This window comes from Leptinotarsa decemlineata, unplaced genomic scaffold (assembly GCF_025532065.1).
Source record: "Leptinotarsa decemlineata unplaced genomic scaffold, Ldec_3_MD MMD2_tig00026354_RagTag_RagTag, whole genome shotgun sequence".
Classification (NCBI taxonomy): domain Eukaryota; kingdom Metazoa; phylum Arthropoda; class Insecta; order Coleoptera; family Chrysomelidae; genus Leptinotarsa; species Leptinotarsa decemlineata.
This window is the reverse complement of record NW_027412702.1, coordinates 16,070,780-16,089,917: the sequence shown is the minus strand read 5'-3', so window position 1 is coordinate 16,089,917 and position 19,138 is coordinate 16,070,780. Positions and strand designations below refer to the sequence as shown.

General features: G+C 35.3%; 2 protein-coding genes across 2 annotated transcripts in view; one reads left to right on the top strand and one right to left on the bottom strand.

The window, feature by feature from the left end:
• The window catches only part of Rpn2 (Regulatory particle non-ATPase 2), a 238,809-nt gene that overhangs the window by 33,068 nt on the left and 186,603 nt on the right, over positions 1–19,138 (bottom strand). The window lies entirely within an intron of this gene.
• The window catches only part of 5-HT2B (5-hydroxytryptamine receptor 2B), a 231,409-nt gene that overhangs the window by 205,679 nt on the left and 6,592 nt on the right, over positions 1–19,138 (top strand). Inside the window, exon 6 of the mRNA XM_074184561.1 lies at positions 9,793–10,081. Coding sequence (XP_074040662.1) covers positions 9,793–10,081 — 289 coding nt within the window. The remainder of the gene's footprint in view (positions 1–9,792; positions 10,082–19,138) is intronic.

The following is a 19,138-nucleotide window of genomic DNA, read 5'->3' as shown; positions in this document are numbered from 1 at the left end:
CTTCCAAGTGATGAAGGGTTTCGTAGAGGGATTGACAGGGCTCTCACTCCATGAAGTATTTTAGTAGCTTGATTTTTTCAATGGCGGCCACTTTTTGACTGGCAACCTGTCATAAATGTATTTCCCTATTCATAAATGTATGTAAAAATTTTAGTTTGAGCGTAGTGAGTTCACGGCGGGATCCTGTACTAACAGGATCTCAGGTAAAAACGGTCTTAAATATCAAGGAACTGAGATTTGATTTAGATCTTTCTAGATGTTAGAAAATCATTACCTGTATAGTAGTCATATTAGTATCGATCGCTTTACGTATCTTCAAGATGTTTATGTTCACTAGCGACTTCACGAGCTCTCAATAATCATTTTCCACTGATGCCACTATCAAACAGTAGGTTCTAACTCCTCGAGGAAGGATCTTTATAAATAAATTACAGGCCATCGCAATAACCGATAAACCGAGAAGATGGCTCGATCGTAAAACTCTTATTCTTTTCATTCTCATCTAGGTAGGGAGATTAAAACAGAAATTGGTTTTCAGGGAAAGTTTCAATGGGAAAAAGTTATTCTTGTATAACTCAATGTTCAATATTATGAAAGTATTGTTCATGGAAAAGTAGTTTTATTGGGAGGGCTTCTTTCCAGTTATTATCTGAAAGTAATTTCTATGCATGATCTTCACATCTATGTTAGGAGTTCATTTTATATTTACTTGTTTTCTTCCTTCTTTCGGAATATTTTCATATTTTTTTGTACGAAGATCGAGAAGTAGAAAACAAAAAAAACATTTTTCCAAAAACTTATTTCTCTAGCAATATATAACTCCTTCTAGATTCAGAACTCTTTTGACATCTGACAAGAAGTTTGAAATTAATCATATCAATTCATCTAGTAACTGAAGTCTTGGTCTATCGGGGAATACAATTATTACATTTTCCTCGAAAAAGGATATAAAAAATGATAAATGGACTTCATTTTTTATCTTGGTGGAGTTTAGCTTACTCTATTCTACCACTTAACCAAGAATATTTTTGGACCTAATCTAGGGTTCAACATCATATAACAAAAGTACAAGTAGGTACATTTATAACAAAAACACTATGAAGTAAAATGAATTGGATAATTGAATAAGGTTAAACTTAACTTGATTTATTTCAATTCAGGCAGATTCGTTGTTTGCCGAAGAGGATGGCTTTCGTTTCAATTTTAAACGCAGAAAAAGATAAAGATTTAAAAATAAGATGTTTTTGTATTGTACCAGCCCAAACATTCAACTTTATGTGGTTTCTGTGTTCACTATTCTTATAACTATTGACTGGAGTCACTTCAACTATTGACTGGAGTCACTTCAAGTTTCCTATAAATGTATCGAATATATGTGCCTGAATTTTGTTTGTCTTAAGCATAACATTTTCATTTCTAAATTATACATAAATGAAGAACTGAAGTAGATACCTTTTTTTGGTGATTAAATGAAACTGAAAAAAATAGATACCTTTTTCGCATGTATGCCTTTCTTCCTGTGTAGAATGTATCACATATTAATACTTAGATGTATCAAACCAGAAATTTTGACAAAGTGAGAAATCATTTCAATTATAGGCTAGGAATATGCCAAGAAGTGCATGGATCGCTTGGGTCAATTAACACTAGAGTAGTTGCTCATTCTGCTATGAAGTATATTTTATCAAAAACTAAATTTTACGGCCTATTTACGATTATTAAAGAAGCAATATGAATTATGCGAAATATTTCACTCTCCTTCGAACGCAACAAAAGCTTTACGTTTCCATTGAATAAAGTTGTCAATTGCATCAATGGCCTAAGTCACGTCATGGTTAGTGGAAAGAAGTAGTGTAAAATGCCCGCCATAAGTATATACAGGGTGTTCCTTAAACACATGCTAATATTTAAGGAGGTAATTCTTAGACCCATTTTAAGGAAAAAACGTCCTATGGACGTATGTCCTAAACGCCTTAACTTTTGAGATACAGGGTGGCAAAGTTTTCAAAAATAATCAGTTTTTTAATAATAACTGAGATAATTTTGTAGACATCTTTGGCATATTTGGTACATATGTTCCATGCCTCAAGGCGCATTTTCTGATGTACAATTTTCTTAATTTTCTCTGCCAGTGGCGTACATACGAGTTTTGAAATGTATATTTATGGCGACAAAAATACTACGCCACTGCTTTATCTTGAATTAAAAATTATTTTTAAAATCTCCATACATTTTTGAGCATATTTGATTTGCTGGGTTTACTTTGTCCGACGCATGGTTTTCGCTCAAAAAATTGAAAATCGCTTTACTTAAGGATACATTCCTTAAAAATCTGAGAATCGTGCATCGACTGAAAGCAAACTAAGAGATCAGATTTCTTGCAAAATAATTGAGGATCTAAAAGGCATTTGTTTGTTGTCAGATACACTGTTCTCAAATAAAATTACGTCATAACGCAGCACCGCTTAATAATTTTTGAAAACATAAATTTAGTTATCCAGGAATAAATGACGTGTAGAAGAATTTATTTACTGCACCTCTTGGAAATATGGAGTTTGTCGATATGTGATTTCTTTTAAAGATTAAAAGCAGAAAAAACAGCGTACCCACCATAGCAATAAAAAACGAATTCTCTATATGTACAAACGTCAGTAGCATATATTGATGTTGGTTTAAAGTAAGGTGTTGGTGTTAAAAACTGTCACAGCGCGTTTTGATTTATTTTGAAGTGTTATTGAAGTTTTTTTAGTAGTCCGCTGTTTTTCTGAATATCAGTAAATATGGTAAATTATACGAATGCGGAAATGGCGCAAATGCATTGCGTATATGGCCTTGCCGATGGTAATGCAACAGAAGCCAGGCGCATTTATCAGGAAAGATATCCTAATCGTGCCTTACCAGATAGCCGAACCTTTTCAACTATTCATCGTCGACTTGGGGAAACTGGTAGTTTCAAGGAAGGGACTCCGGAAGGTAGACCTCGTGTAGTAAGAACTCCTGAAATTGAGGAAGCGGTGCTGCAAGATATTGAGGAACATCCTGAGACGAGTACAAGGATGATCGCTAGAACTCTGGATATTTGCCATCAAATTGTTTGGTGTATTTTGGTTGATTTTTTGTTATACCCATACCATATTTCAAGAGTGTAGGCATTACTCCCCAGAGATTTTCCACAGCGTGTGAACTTCAGTCAGTGGTATCTATAAAGTATTGCACTAAATCCGCAGTTTGAGACACAAATTTTGTTCACAGACGAAGCAAATTTTTCTCGGAATGCCATTCAAAATTTCCATAATAATCATGTGAAGAAAATCCACATGCAATAACCCAAACCCATTTCCAACACCAATTTTCGGTTAATGTATGGGCAGGAATTATAGGTGATCATCTCATAGTCCCATTTTTGGGACGCCTTGATAGTCGTTCTTATTTACACTTTCTCGAAGAAGACTTACCTGGGTTATTGGAAGATGTGCCACTTGCGTTAAGGAATCGATATGGTACATGCACGATGGTACCCCTGCTCATTTCAGTGTAATTGTCCGAAACCATTTAAATAGTTTATCCTAATCGTTGGATAGATCGCGGAGGACCTCAGCAATGGCCAGCAAGATCCCCCGATCTCAACAGTTTAGATTTTTTTATGGGGTCACCTTAAAACTCTTGTGTATAAAACTCCCGTTAATACTTTAGAAGATTCAAGAGAGCGAATAGTTGCCTCGTGTGAAACTATACGAAATACGCCGGGAATATTTGAACGGGTGCGTAATTCCATGCGTAGAAGGGCGGAAGCATGCATACTAAGTGCAGGTGGCCACTTCCAACAATTTTTATAATCAGTTTTGGTATTATTACTAATTAACAAATTTGTGCTATTCGTTTAGACTTACTGTCACAAAATAAAAAATAAAACTCGTTTTTGTGATAAATAATTTTTTTTGCAGATTATGTTTTCAAATATTATTAGGGAATTGGTAATGCGTTATGAAGCAATTTTCAGATTCTCATTCATTTTAGAATTGATCTAATTTCTTAATTTGCTTTCTGTCGATTTTTATTTTTTTGAGTGAAAATCATGCGTCGGACAAAAAAATACCAGGAGATCAAATTTTCTCAAAAATAAATGAGAATTTTGAAAAAGATTTTATTTTGAAAAGAAAGCATTAGCGTAGTACTTTTTCCCCAAAAATATTCAATGCGAAACCCGTAGGGATGCCACTGTTTGAAAAAATACAAAATTGTGTACATCAGAAAATGCGCCTTGAGGCATGGAACATATGTACCAAATATGCCAAAGATGTCTACAAAATTATCTCAGTTATTAATAAAAAACTGATTATTTTTGAAAACTTTGCCACCCTGTATCTCAAAAGTTAAGGCGTTTAGGACATACGTCCATAGGAAGTTTTTTTCTTAAAATGGGTCTAAGAATTACCTCCTTAAATATTAGCATGTGTTTAAGGAACACCCTGTATATTTTGATGTATTTTCAGCACCTTGACAAGTGTTTCAAATGACCAAGTGATGATCTGCAAGAGGAAGTTTAACCTTCCTCTTGAAGATGATCACTTGGTGGTTGAAACACGTGTTGAGGTGTTGAAAATAATGATACGGTGTTGGGACAAAACTTCAGTAAGATTCATTACTACACCAAAGGTTCCAAAGAGTGCATCACAGGTATTTCATTCTTGTGAAAAATGTCAGAAAAAGATTTAGAGTTTATTCCACTTCGATGGTTTACAATATCTATGCGATGGAATACTACCGCAATGGAAATAAAGTGCCAGACACGCATAAACCTCTAAAATTAAAACGTATTTGAATTCAATTGAAATTCATCAAGTAGGTACTCCACCATTGATATACGTAAATTCTCCGTCTGCATGCAGTTTACTACTCTAGTCTTGCTCCTCTCTGTCATTTGGCAACTATATTGACCTCATTTAATTTCCCAATTTTCTTTCGTTCCTACGAAACAAGCGCTCGTTGACAAGTAATTTGTTCTGGAATTGGCTCATTGGAAATGAACGATTTCGTGTGCGTTTTCACCGTTCGGGGATCTTTTTTTAATGTCTACACCAACAGAGAAAAATTGAAGTTTATTTTAGAAGGATCCCAAGGGTTATGTTATTCAATCCGTAAAGAATGTTAATGGCCGTGGCTGAGCGAAAATATTAATTTCAAAACTGAATCCAGAAAAAAAATACAATTTTTGTACGAGAACGGCTTTCAAGAGTCAGAAAATTGAAACTGATATTTCTATGAACATAAAACAAAGCAAAGTTGAGTTGAAAACAAGTTATTTTCTCGATATATTGAATAATAAGGTGTTGGTCTATAAATACAGATTTTCACTGATCAAAAAATTTGATTGTTCATACATTCATGTTATATTTTATTAAATATTTCAAGCATGACAAAAATGTATAGAAGTTTGCACGTAAATCGTGTAGGCAGAACGTAAAAGTTTTAGCCATCAAAAAATATACTTAATAATGAAAATAATATTCATTTTCTAAAATTCACAATCATTATAAAAACTTTACGGTCAAACGTTACTAGATGACAAAATAAACAGGAGAGGAAAAGGTTTCAACAAATTTGTAAATAAGTATTTCATTCAGTTCATGTTTTTGAAAAGCTATTTCATTTCTGCATTATAACACTGTCCAATGTCCAAAGTCCTGGAGTATTATTGGCTCTTGTTATTCGATTACATTAATTTCCCAATAGGTAACATACAACAAAAGGTCTTCTGCAGATTTTTGCTTCCATAAATCGAACAGGGAATCGTTGGAGGCCATCAAGCTTTTCGTATTTGTGGGCTAACCTCTTTTTTTGTAAGACAAGATGAAAAGCCTACCAAAGGTTTCAGTTCATTTGGGTAGTTTTAAAGGGCTATTGTGAGCAGTAGGTTGACATACAATGTACATTTGTTAGGATAACAATTCTGGGGAGTCTCTGGTCTGATAGACTGAAGTAGATGTGTTAGATGACGAATGGGTAAGTTTTTGGCTTTGGTTTCAACTAGATGCCTAGCAAGGAAAGCTCAGACATGAGGAGAATCCTATGGCTTGCAACTGATTGCTTTGGGAACCATCGTTAATCGTTGATACTTGTAGACTGATTCTTCTGTTGATACAGATGGCGTTCACGTCTTGCATCTACTTCATTCTGTAAATGTTTGGTACTTCGAATGTTTTTTGAAGCTATTAGAATATAATTTCAGGCATCATGAATCAAACTAGTATCTATTTATGAAGTTAATATGAATCTGATCAGTTGACACACCCAAATTTGAAAGTCTCTACGTCGGTATGACATAAGATCGTTAGCTAACCCCTAACAAATGTGCTCGATAAGCCGTCTCCAGACTAATCTTTTCCATGATTCCCCTAATGAATCGTCTTAAGCGACCGAAGAACGGATTACACGGCGGGATAATTCCGATTCCAATGCGTTCGCTACGATGATCATCTCCTCTAATCCGGACGTTCGCTGATCACGTTCATGTCGCCTCCGCTGCGAGTTTCATGAACTATCAGTTTCGAAACCAACTTGATTACGTGTACGTCAGTGTGTTGACATAGTGTCGGTGTAAATATAATTTTACGGGAAATTGTTTTCGCTCATGAGGTCCGAGTTTGACTGGTTTGTTACGCTGAGAACGGCTGTGGGATTTATTTCCCACCAGACCTGCCGGTTATACCTTGTCACGGCGAATTACTTGCCAGAGATTCATGAAACCGTAAATTAATGAAAGGATTTTCCGTACACGAGTTTAAGACGAGTACAGAACCACAACTGGCTTCAATATTTAAAAATGGAAAATATTGGTAAAACTACGGAATAATCGAATCATTGTGAACTTCTTTCGATATTAGGCTAAGTTAACTTGGCTTCATTATGTCTCGTGGCAACCCATACTTCACCGAATGAGTAATAATTTTAATGAAGCCAATCATTTCATCTAGTGTATCCCACAGCTTACAAAGCGAGAACTGGTAAACAGTGTATTTGTCAGATATTGGCTGTGTTATGGTTTTTGTGAGACAACTACAGAAATATCAAAACAGTTCTAAACAATAACGTTCGTGAAAAGATGATCATAAAAATTATTTATTAGTTATGTATGTAATATGATCGTCATACAAATGACGTTTCCACTCATTATTTTTTACTCGAAATTATTGTTAAATATGTCGCAAATCGAAACACTTGTTGAGCTGTTGAAAATACATATTTTATCAGTACACAAAAATCTATATTCCTGCTGGTGAATTGAAAACGTTAGAAATATAATATTTGACAAATATGAAAGATATTGGTAATCTAGATCATGTTTTTCAAAGTTCATTTTGTAGACATTATTTCTGGAATGTTGATAATCAATTATTTTGATCCTTTATGTAACATCCAATGAATTGCGTATGTATTCAAGACCTTTATCTGAGGAAGGTTTTTGTTTTGGGAGGTTGAATATAATATTTTCATGATTGAAATATGTGGTAAAACATCAAACAGCATATCCTAAGGAATGCATTTTCACTGACATATTAAAAACATTAGAAACAAAACATTTCATCTCCGTATTTGTAGGTTAGGTTAGGACCAAAGTGAGTGGGTCTATTCGACCCTCCACCGCAAAGGTTTATTGTTGATCACAACTATTCAAACTCGACCAAATGAACCTAGCTTCTTAACGAAGCCGATTAATTTGTATGGTGAGTGGTCTTTTAGGTCAGATGGTACGAGTGCGGCTCTGCCAAAATCTAAAAACCTGATTCGGTCCCAAGCGGGGCACGCCCAAAGTATGTGCTCTGCTGTTTCATCATTTTCCAAACAGAGGCGACAAACACTGTCTTCCGACAGTTCAAGTCTCTGCATACGATGATTCAAATGACAGTGACCTGTGAGAAGACCTGTTTAGACATCGTAGTTCATCCCTACTATAGTCCAACAACTGTTTGGTATCAAGCTTCGAAGGGTAAATGAACGCCTTGGAGTGAGCCAAGATTCTGCCAGAAGTCCATTAATCTTCTTGCCATCCAGGTGTTCAATATTTGTTCTGGTCCGATGAAGCTACTTGCAGCACCCTCCTTTGTAAGGTAGTCGACAGCCTCATTGACTTCCAGGCCAGTATGGCCAGGAATCCAGACCAGAGACAATCTGTCAAGTATTTCCATCGAGGAGATAATAATATTTGAAAGTGAAAATTATAAGTTATCCAAAATAACGTTATTTCAAGCCTGTGTGAGAAACATCGTTTCAAAAATGCAGAGAGACAAATTATATCAGTTTCTCATAAAACGGCTTATATATCGAGTGTCTACGCTTCAAATATTCAGTAATACATGGGACAGAGTAATAATATGAGACCATCCTATTTCTGGAAATTCCATTTCCTAATCAGATTAACAATCTAAAACGTAAATGATTGAGAATAACTCAGCAAATCATATATTCAATGGGAAAAAAATATGTTTTTCCGTTAACCAGCTATCGCTCCCCTACGAACGACAACTCTGAAAAGTCGAAACGTGTGCGAGCTAAGGATTACCGAGGTCTTGCCTTCAAACGTTTGATTCCTAACACGGGTTAGACGATAAGAAGTGAAAATCAATAGATCATCCGGCCTTGCGGTTCGAACCACCGGTTCGCACAGCGGTCGATTGAGTGACGGGAACAAACCACCCACCAGGCTACCGTCCTATCAATTTCAAAAGAACCTCTTTACAAAGAAGTGTATATCATGCAAAGAGGTAACTTTCGGACACAAACTGTAAGAAAAAGCCCTCTTGAACAACATTGAATTGCACGAAAGAAAGAATGCTTCCGAAATACCTACTTTTATATGAACACTAAATGAAAAATAGGAAATCCTATAGTTGTTTGAAAATTACTTACCAAGTGGCTCAAAAATTATTAAAGTTTCTATAAATGTTTATAGGAACATACTGAAAGTTATCGAATCAGTCTATCCATCCTGTAAAGCTTTTGCATACATAATTATAGTGTGAGAACTATAAGTAGGGTTTTTGGGAAAGAAAGTTTCTGGCTTTCTACTACTCCATCTTGAATCATGAATGAATTGTGTGTATTTTCTATGATGTTATCCAATTTGGTACTGAAGAGCCTTAGGGCATGTGTCTTACTGCGAAACATCGATGTATACCAGTGAGGATGGCAGTGTTCCATGTAAGTGCAATTTGTTACCATTCATTTAAAGTAGAACTCCTGTGAATGATATCTGAATTTCATTCCATAACGAATGTTTGGAATACAAACTGAATAGAGAAAAGTATCTTCTATATAATTCAGTGTTCATGTAAAAGTATTTGTTTCGAAATAATTTTTTTTCTTTCGTGTAATTAAATGTTTATATGAAAGTAGTTGTTTCAGGAGGACTTTCTTTCATTTGTGTCTGAAAGTTACTTCTTTGCATGATCTACACATCCATGTATAGAGTTACTAATTTTCAAATTGATTACTTCCTTCCTTTCTTTGAAAGATTCCCTCATCTTTTTTTCTCCATCTCAAGATGGAGTAGTAGAAAGCCAAAAACTTTCTTTCCCAAAAATTAATCAGTCCTAAAAATATAACCCCTTCAATTCATAAAGTAGGGTGTTATGAATTGAGATCATCAGATTAAGATCATCAGAAAACAATAGTTGGTCAAAATGAAAGTTCATATTAAAAAAAAAGAGAGAGTTGCAACCTTGAAATAATTTCTGTATATTTATGAAACGACTGCCACAAAAACACTCATTGAACACTTTCAACTCCTTTCAGAACGAAAATGCACCTGGAGGAGGTTTCTGAATCCCAACAAATCTGGAAGCAAAAACTCCACTCCCCAACATGCCCATTCTGCCGCTTCCACGGACACAGAACTCACGACTCTCGACACACACGAACTTTGGATTCAGGACTCCGACCCGAAGCCATGTACGCTGTCAGCACTAGGACAATTCGGAGCGGAGATGCTGAAGCTATCCAGAGGTCTGGAAGCGGCATCGAATAGCTGTAGTCCGTCGCTGATGATCAGTCAGGCTTCCCCGAAGAGTACCTTCAAGATAGAGTGAGTTTTTGATTTTTCTAAATGGTTTTCAAATTTGACAGATCTTAGCCTTCATTTTGAACAGCATTTTCGAACAGTGCAAAAAGGCGTATATTCAATTCAGTAGAAGCAATATTCTTTAATAATATGAGAACGAAATTAAAGTTAAGTTCTAAATGTTTATTAAACGATCACATTATTAAATACTTCACTTTTTGGATTCGAATGTAGAGCAGATGTTTTTCATGAAAGTATTCTGTTCAAAAAAAAAATCTGTATTCTGTTTTTCCGTTAATCAGCTGTCGCTGATTGAAAAACTCTCAGAAAGTTTTGCCCATTATAGAGTTCAAGTGGTCGTTCATAGTTCAACAAGTTAATTCTTCTGAAAAAATACAAGTGGATTCATATGTAACCTGCTGTGAAACAAAGGTAGAAATTTTAGGTAGTCTTAGATACAAATGTATTCCAGAATTAACAGAATCTAACATTGTTAGATGTAGTTTAGTTCTCCGTTGAACACCCCTACTGAATTCAGATATCTTCTATGTGAGTAGTGTATGTTACTCTTCTGAGCCCATTTTGTTGTGTTACGTTCTGTTAAAATCTTATAAAATCCATTTTTCCGTTAACCAGCTGACGCCCCTACAAACGACAACTTTCAAAAGTCGTAACTTGTACGACTTAACAAGGTCTTACTTTTTAACGTGTGATTCCTAAAACGGGTTGGACGATAGGAAGTGAAAATTGATCGTCCGGCCTTGCGGTTTGAACCACCGGTTCACGCAGCGGTCAATTGAGTGAGTGGATCAAACCACCCACGTTGACCTACCAGGCTATCGTCCTACCGTTGAATCAAATATTTGATAATACAGTTATTTTCGCAGTACTGTATATGAACTAGGAATTTTGATACCCTCACAGATGGTTTAGGGACCAGATGGAGATGATTATCTTTCTAGACGGATCTCGACGTTACTTCTGGATTCTTCGGTATCTAGAGGGCAACTTGGTTGAGTGTGAATGTGTATTGAAGGTTCACTCATACATTTTTGATGATTTATTGAATAATTTTTCCTATATTTTTTTGTTTGATAATGGAGAAGTAGAAAAGTCAAAAGGATTTTTTTCTCAAAAAGTAATCCCGAAAATATTTTTCTTTCAATTCAAACGGCTGGAATTAAATTTCCTAACCATACCTACCTAGTAATATGTCTTCGGTGATTACGAGGAGATAATTTTTTGTCCCGAAACTACAAAGTTCACCAATGATGACGATGAATGTTTTATGTAAACGAGCTTTTGTATCAATACTACTCATTTTTATCAATACTCTTTATCTCTTTATATGTTTCAATTCCATAACGAATATTTCATATGTGCATATGAAAGTAGTTGTTGAGAAAGAAAGTTTTTGGATTTCTCCTACTCCATCTTGATACAAAAATGTGGGCATCTTAGAAAGGGAAGAAGTAATCGATTTTGAAATAAGTAACTCTATACATGGATGTGTAGATCGTGCAAAGAAGCAACTTTCAGACACAAACTGTAAGAAGAAGCCTTCCTAAAACAGCTACTTTTATATAAACATTGAATTACACGAAAGAAAAATTCTTTGGAAACAAATACTTTTATATGAACACTGAATTATACAGAAGACACCATCCTCTACTCAGTTTGTATTCCAAATATTCGTTGAGAAATAAAATCTGATATCATTCACAGGAGTTTTACACTAAATGAATGGTAAAAAAATGCACTTACATGGAACACTGACATCCTCACTGGTAGACAACGATGTTTCGCCTTAAGACACTTGCTCTAAGGCTCTTCAGTGTCAAAATTGGATAACATTATAGAAAATACACACAATTCATTCATGAATTACGATTTTAATGTCACGGAATAAGTTTGATCTACTTATGTCATCGATGACATCACAATGACATTCATTCACCTATTTGATTAAATCCCAGCCAAGAGGAATCTTGTTTATATTGAAAGGGTTATATTTTTAGAAGTGACTAATTTTTGGGAATGAAAGGTTCTACTACTCCATCTTGATACAAAAAAATGTGGGAATTTTTGGGAAAGTTTTTGGAAGATAAAAATATAACCCTTCCAATATAAAGTAGTTGTATTGAAAGAATTTTTCCTTTCGTATAATTTAATGATCATTCGAAAGTAGTTGTTTTCAAAGGGTAACTTCTTTCAGTTTGTATCTGAGCATGATCTAATATTCCTTCTAATATTCGTCACTTTCAATATGTATCTCATTTGGTTTGAAGATTAGCTCAATCATTACATCAGAATGAAATTAGATATAAAAATGCAGCCATAGAACCAACAAAATTTGATTTACGGTTTCACTAGCAAAACAACCAGCATATCTGATCCATAACTTTTTTGCGTACATTGCAAACGTCAAAACAACAAACGACCGAACAAAAACCAGCTCGCTATTATTGTTCCAAAAACATACCAACGTAATTAGAATATATTAATAACAAAAACCGAATAAACGGCACAAACAGTTGAATGAAAGCAAAAAGTGTATTGTTTCATAAAAATCACGTTAGCAAACCAATTATTGCTTTATCCTAAGCTTCGTTTATTCGTTTTTGATGGTGTACTAAAAGACTCGTTTTCATGTGAATTTTAATACATATATGAAAATAAAAAAATGAATCTAAACTGATCAGACAAACTTTTCTATTGTGCGGAAAAATATTTCACAAATAATCTGTCAACTTGAATGAGTAACCAATAGAAACTTCATATAAAAAACAATGAAAAAATATTTGAAACATTTTACAGTAAAAAAATTTCAAGCGACATATCTTCGTGATGAATAAATTTAAAAAATCAGTCGTACTTTCTGGGCTAATGATTGATATTCAACTGTTTCAAGAATTGTCTAATAATACTTCTCTTAACGATATGAGTACTTGTCTCACAGGAAAGTCCTTATACGAGTTCTGTAATACTGCAACAACTTGTAGGACAGAAGAAACAATCGATAACACGTGACGTTCAAAAATAGTTCAATTTCCACAAAAAACCAATAACATTCGTTCAAAAAGCCTTCATCGCCCACACACAACTGTTCAAATCAAAACGGAATGACTCTTCCAATTACATTTCCAGTCATCCGGAAAATCAGCTGTCGCTGTCGAAGACATTCTCATTTTTCCAAACAATAAGAAAGTGAGCGTTGTTCAATTCAAACTGAAATTTGTCTGAATATTAATTGACATTTCAATCAACATTTAACAGCACTTAGGCGGTAAAGACTTTCCAAATTAGTTCGATTGTTCTGCAAATGTGTGAATAGAATCTTTGAATTTCCCATTATCAAACTCACTGAAGACGTTTTGGGAATATACCGGCGTTATAATTTTGTAAAATACTTTTAGCACTTCTGTCAATCAATATCTGTCGAGTATATCCAAGTATATATCTTCGTATCTCATTGTCGAAGACAGAATATAACGAAATCCATCAGCATATTCAACCTACGAATAAATCCATACACTGGCAGAACAGCTGATATCAAACTGCCATTCGGGCAGTTTTCGCATGAGAAACGAGCTTATCCCGTTTATATAAAAATTCATCTGAAACGACTCGCCATGAATGAAACCATTATATGGAGTTTTAATTTCCATTCGCATAATTCAAGAAATGAGAGAGCTCTTACTCGGAAAATATAAATTCCACGAAACGAACTAAAGTGGTGGTTTTCAGCATGGCTTGAAGCAGTTTTTTGTTATTCAGCACTGACACTGTAATTAATTGGAGATTCTTTGCATAAAATTTTCTCTACAATTTTAAGTGCCTACACTGCTCCCGGCGGAACATGTCTTCGAATAGATCTAGATTTTATCAGTTATTGTTCACTTACAACTATCTGAAACTAGAAGAAATAAATCTACACCAGTACAACGTGCAAATCATTTATACAACTTTAGTCCATATTCAAAATGCGGTGATAAATCTCTCAAAACGACTGTTTAAAATCTGTTTTTGCGTTAACCAGCTGTCGCACCCCTACGAACGACAACTCTCAGAAGTCAAAACTTATGCGAGCTAGTATTAACGAGGTCTTACCTTTCAATGTATGATTCCTAACAGGGGTGGACGATAGCAAGTGAAAATCAATAGTTCAGCCGGGGGCTTGAACCACCGACCAACACGACCGATTAATTCTATTGTTAGGAGCTGTCTTTCGCTGCGTAATGCGTAAGAGAAAGGGAAGCCAGACAGACTGTCTACGTAACGCATTAGGTAACGAAGCGATCTATCCTTTAATAAAAAGTTATCACTTCAATTAAAAAAAAATAAAACAGGATAAGATTGTTGGAACATATGTATGAAAGTGAAGAAAAACGCATTGGGCCCAGAGACTTGGAAAGAAGAATTTGGTTACCGAGTAGAAAAAAAAGAAGTCGACAAATAAGCTCAAAATATCGGTGAATGTACGAACCAGAAACTAACGGGATCTTGAGATTCCTGAATCCGGTCAGGACATCGCTTAGATTAAACCCACTTCCGAAATCAGGTGGGATCGTATTTGCATCTAATTGATAGCTTTCACAATGAACCAATTAACTTGCTACCAGCATGTACCAACAATAAAAGGTGTTTATGATTTTACTACTTTTTTTTGTTTTGATACGCAATCCATTAAAAAGTCACGCAAACATTTTTCATAATTGCCTAGCCTAAACCTTTGAATGAATGAATAAACAGAGATCAACCCAGTTCATCTAGAGTAAACAGAATAATAACAAATTATTTCCCAATTTTTATTGGCCAAACCGTGGTCGCGATCATTGAATGGTTATTTTAACGTTCATTCAATCGCCCATAAACACTAATAATCCCGAATTTTCATCAGTTTTCCCGGTTAACGAATCATTAATCATACCGAACCCGTTTCTTTTGAACAACCAGTATTCTCTCTTCCACGCTCCGTAATTATCGATGAAGCAACAGAGTCGCTGTAATTTTTCATTCAAATTAAAACTTAGTTGGCACAGAAAAAGTCATTAGGGTTTTTTTTGTACCCCATAATTACAAGAATTCTATTAGTATATGGAAATGAACAGTACACCTTCAACTTTACAATTAATTCAAGTCGACGCCTTTTGTATTAATTACCAACTTGAATAATAGAGTGAGTATATAAGGTTTCTTTTTGGGAAACTCGTAATACACTAGAGATGCATATTGCAAACTCTATTCGGCATGAATTATGTATTATTGAATAAAGCATAAATTGGTCCTTCTAGTCGGATAGAGCATACATACGTCGACAGTGCTGTATGGGGAGATTCAATTCGAAATCTGACCACGAAACTGCCACAGTCTGTTGTTATTCAGGATGTAAACCCCGCAAACTTTGAGCCTAACTGAATTTTGCTCGGATTATACATCGGAATTACGGGGGAATACACCTTAATAGATCCGAGTTCTTGCAGTTTCATATCTTATTAGGAGCATTCCAGTTACCTCTCCGAAATGGAAACGCTATTACGCAGATTCAAATTAGTTTGGACCCTCATATTAGTTGCGGTCATAGTTTACAGATTTATCTCCTGATATGAGGCATCGTGCATATTAATGTAAATGTCTGCCGGACTCAGGCGACATTGACTATACTTAATAATCAATAAAATAAAGGAGTGGATGATGCATTTTTTTTATCAACATCGTTAACTTGTTTCTTTGGACATCACATCGAGTTATGATTGAATTAGGACCTCGGGCGTGAAATGAATCTACTGAAAACACTCATCTATTGATGATGCTAACTTGGTTGAAAGCAGATAGTTGGTGGTTCACAGATGGATCAAAAACGCCTTCAGGTTCTGGTACAGGTTTTTTCATTTTCAGTTGCAGACTCAGGACATAGATATCAACCTGCCTATGCGACTGTATTTCAAGCGGAAACCTATGCTATTGAATTCTGTGCGTGGGGACGGTAGAATCCACCCTCATATAAGTCAATAAAAATATTATCGGATAGTCAAGCGGCGATGGAAGCTCTTGGCTCCTACCAAGCAACGTCTAAATTGAAAACAAATAGCCAAAAACGACTATGTTCAATAGGAGGACTTTCTGGATTCCTGGCCATATTGGCCTGGAAAGCAATGAGGCTGCTCCCTTGCAAAGAAGGGTGCTGCAAGCAGCTTCATCGAATCAGAACCTGTCTTTGGCATAGCTTCAGCTTTTGCCAAACAAACATTGAACACTTGGATGAAAAAAGGATTCATGGACTTCTGGCGAAATCGTCCAGGATTGACTCACTGTTTGAAACCAAACAGTTGTTGGACTACAGTAGGAAAGAACTACGATGTCCAACAGGCCTTCTCATAGGTGACTGTCGTCTGAATCATCATATGCAGAAACTCGGACTGTCAGAAGACAGTGTGTGTTGCCTCTGTTTCGAAAATGATGAAACAACGGAGCACATACCTTGTACCTGCCCGCTGCGGACCAAATCAGGTCTTCAGTGTGTAAAGCCGCACTTTTACTATCTGGCCTGAAAGAGTACTCACCATATAAACTCATCGGCTTCATTAAGAAGCTGGATTTATTTGCTCGAGCGTGAATGGGTGTGAGCCAAAATAAACCCTTGCTTAGCGAAACGCGCGTCAAGAGACAGCATTTTTGTTCTGGTAAGGAAAAAGTGTTCTCAATAGATTCACTTCACGCCAGAGGTCCCAATTCTATCAAAACCCGATGTGTTGTGCAAGGAAACAAGTGAACAATGTTAAGAATGATGTATCATCAACTCCTTTCTTTTATTGATTGTTGAGTACACTTCAATGTCGCCTTAGTCGGGCAGACAATTACATGAAGACGCCTAATACGTTGGCGTCTTCAGAAGATGGAGTTTCCTTCAGGGGTAACTTGGTAAATACACATATGAAATTTGAATATTGATTTTATATTGACACCTTTTCAAAGCTGTATACCTTCAAGATTTTTCAATGAAACTCAAATAACATTTCAAAGCTGTATTTATGAAATCCTTCATCATGTGATATTTCAAAAAAATAGGATGTCTTATTAATTTGAAGTACTAGTAACACTGAAATAATGAAATACGTTTTTCACTATAAAATTCTCTTTCGAATGATAATATAATAATTATTATTGAACAGCTCCTATAATTGCACAAGACTTGACATCTATTTGTTAAGCACAAAGAAAAAAACGACGAGAGAATTATAATTTTTGGCTTTCACTTCTTCATCTCCATACAAAAAATGGTGGGAAACTTCCAAAATGAAGAAGGAAGCAATTAAATACTCGCTACTCAAGAAACTGAAAACACATTCATTAAAACACGACCAGCAGATAATTCAGGAAAGTTTTCATACACCGCTTCGAACAAACTCAAATTAATACGAAAAACAATATTGCAAGAATCTGAAGCCCGTCAAAATATAAACTGTACACATAAACGCGGTAGAATTAAAAGCATTAACGGAGAGTGAACGTCTTCAACCTGATAATTCTTCCCAATGCCTTCGTTATTGAACAACGCCTGTAACTTCGTTTCGTTCCTTTGAGAAATTTAATTAACGCCATTTATGCTAACCCAAAAGCTTATTCGAGGCCCATATTTGGCGAATGCCTTCACGATACCAATAAACTCGCGCCTTCATATAACTTATTGTGGAGTTGTGAAAGACGAAAAGATGAGATGCTCGATTCCAAAGAGATCGGAGATCTGATGAAATTATTCCTCGATATATTGTGAATATAAATGGATCGTAACGTACAAAAGAATATTTATGAATATGGTTTACAACGAAATTACATTCATATTGAAATATAGATGCATTACTGCAATTCAATTCAATCGCATTTCTTCGAAAAAACGAGATTTCACTCTGAACTACCAGGTACACCATATGACTAGGTTATAAATCAAGTAAAACAGTTAATCATCCCAAAAGTTCAGAAGAAGTGCATTGATTTTCGCGCCATCTGTGGGATAGATAAAAATACATAAAACGTGTGCGTCTCGGGACGCCCGACAGAAATGAAAACTTAAAACTAACCTAAGTTGAAATATTTAATATTGAATTTGTTCAACTTGAGAAAAGCTTGGGTTATTACTTACATTTTATGTAGATTGATATAATATAGGGAAAGGTTATTCGTTAATGAAATAATTTACTAATTAATTCGTGTGTATACATAAAATATAGCTGCCATAAGCCACTTATTACTTTTGTAGGATTGAATAATATACATACACCAAGCTAGAATCATCATTTTTAAGCCACGTCTCTTCCTATAAGATGTTTATAATACTGTTAATGTATATGTCTAATGCACAATGAACAGTAAGAGTCTGTCCGACAAGAGAGGAGGACCCTGTCTTCCGCTGACATATGCGTGAAAGAAAGGGAAGCCAGACAAACTGGCACCGTTACGCGTTAGGTAACGAGCCGTTTTACCCTCCTATGAGGGTTCAATTTTTTATATTCGTTGTTTGAGAATTGTGTCGATTCCATAGATAACGACTTCGTTAGAAGAGTTGTCATCGTTTCTTTTTTCAGGAATTTTTCACGGAAGAATTCACACGTTCCCAATGCAATGCAATGAAACTTTAGCTTTTTCATAATTAAAAATTGAAAATAGAGAATTTCATGACCTGCTGAATAAATCCATTTATTTACAGAATTCGCATGTTAGTTGTCAGAATCGAAGTATCTGGTGCTTTCCCGGGATTGTTGATCAGAAGATGAAAGTATGACACCACGTGTTATTTCACTAACGGCTGTCTTAGACTCTATTTCATGCACTTATTTCCATATAATTCGCAGTGAGAAAAATAAAAACCAATTCTGAAAACAAATTCATGCGCATAACGATTCGTAACTGCATAATATTTTGTCGATGAATTCTTGGTAACACAAACAACAGAAAAAGAGCGCATGATGGATCGTTTCGACGAAACACAAAAAAGTGAGCGGGGGTAAGAAAAATGATTGACTGTTGGTTGCATGCACCCTTAAACGGAGGATCGTCGAAATCTATGCCGAGTATGGTTCGTAT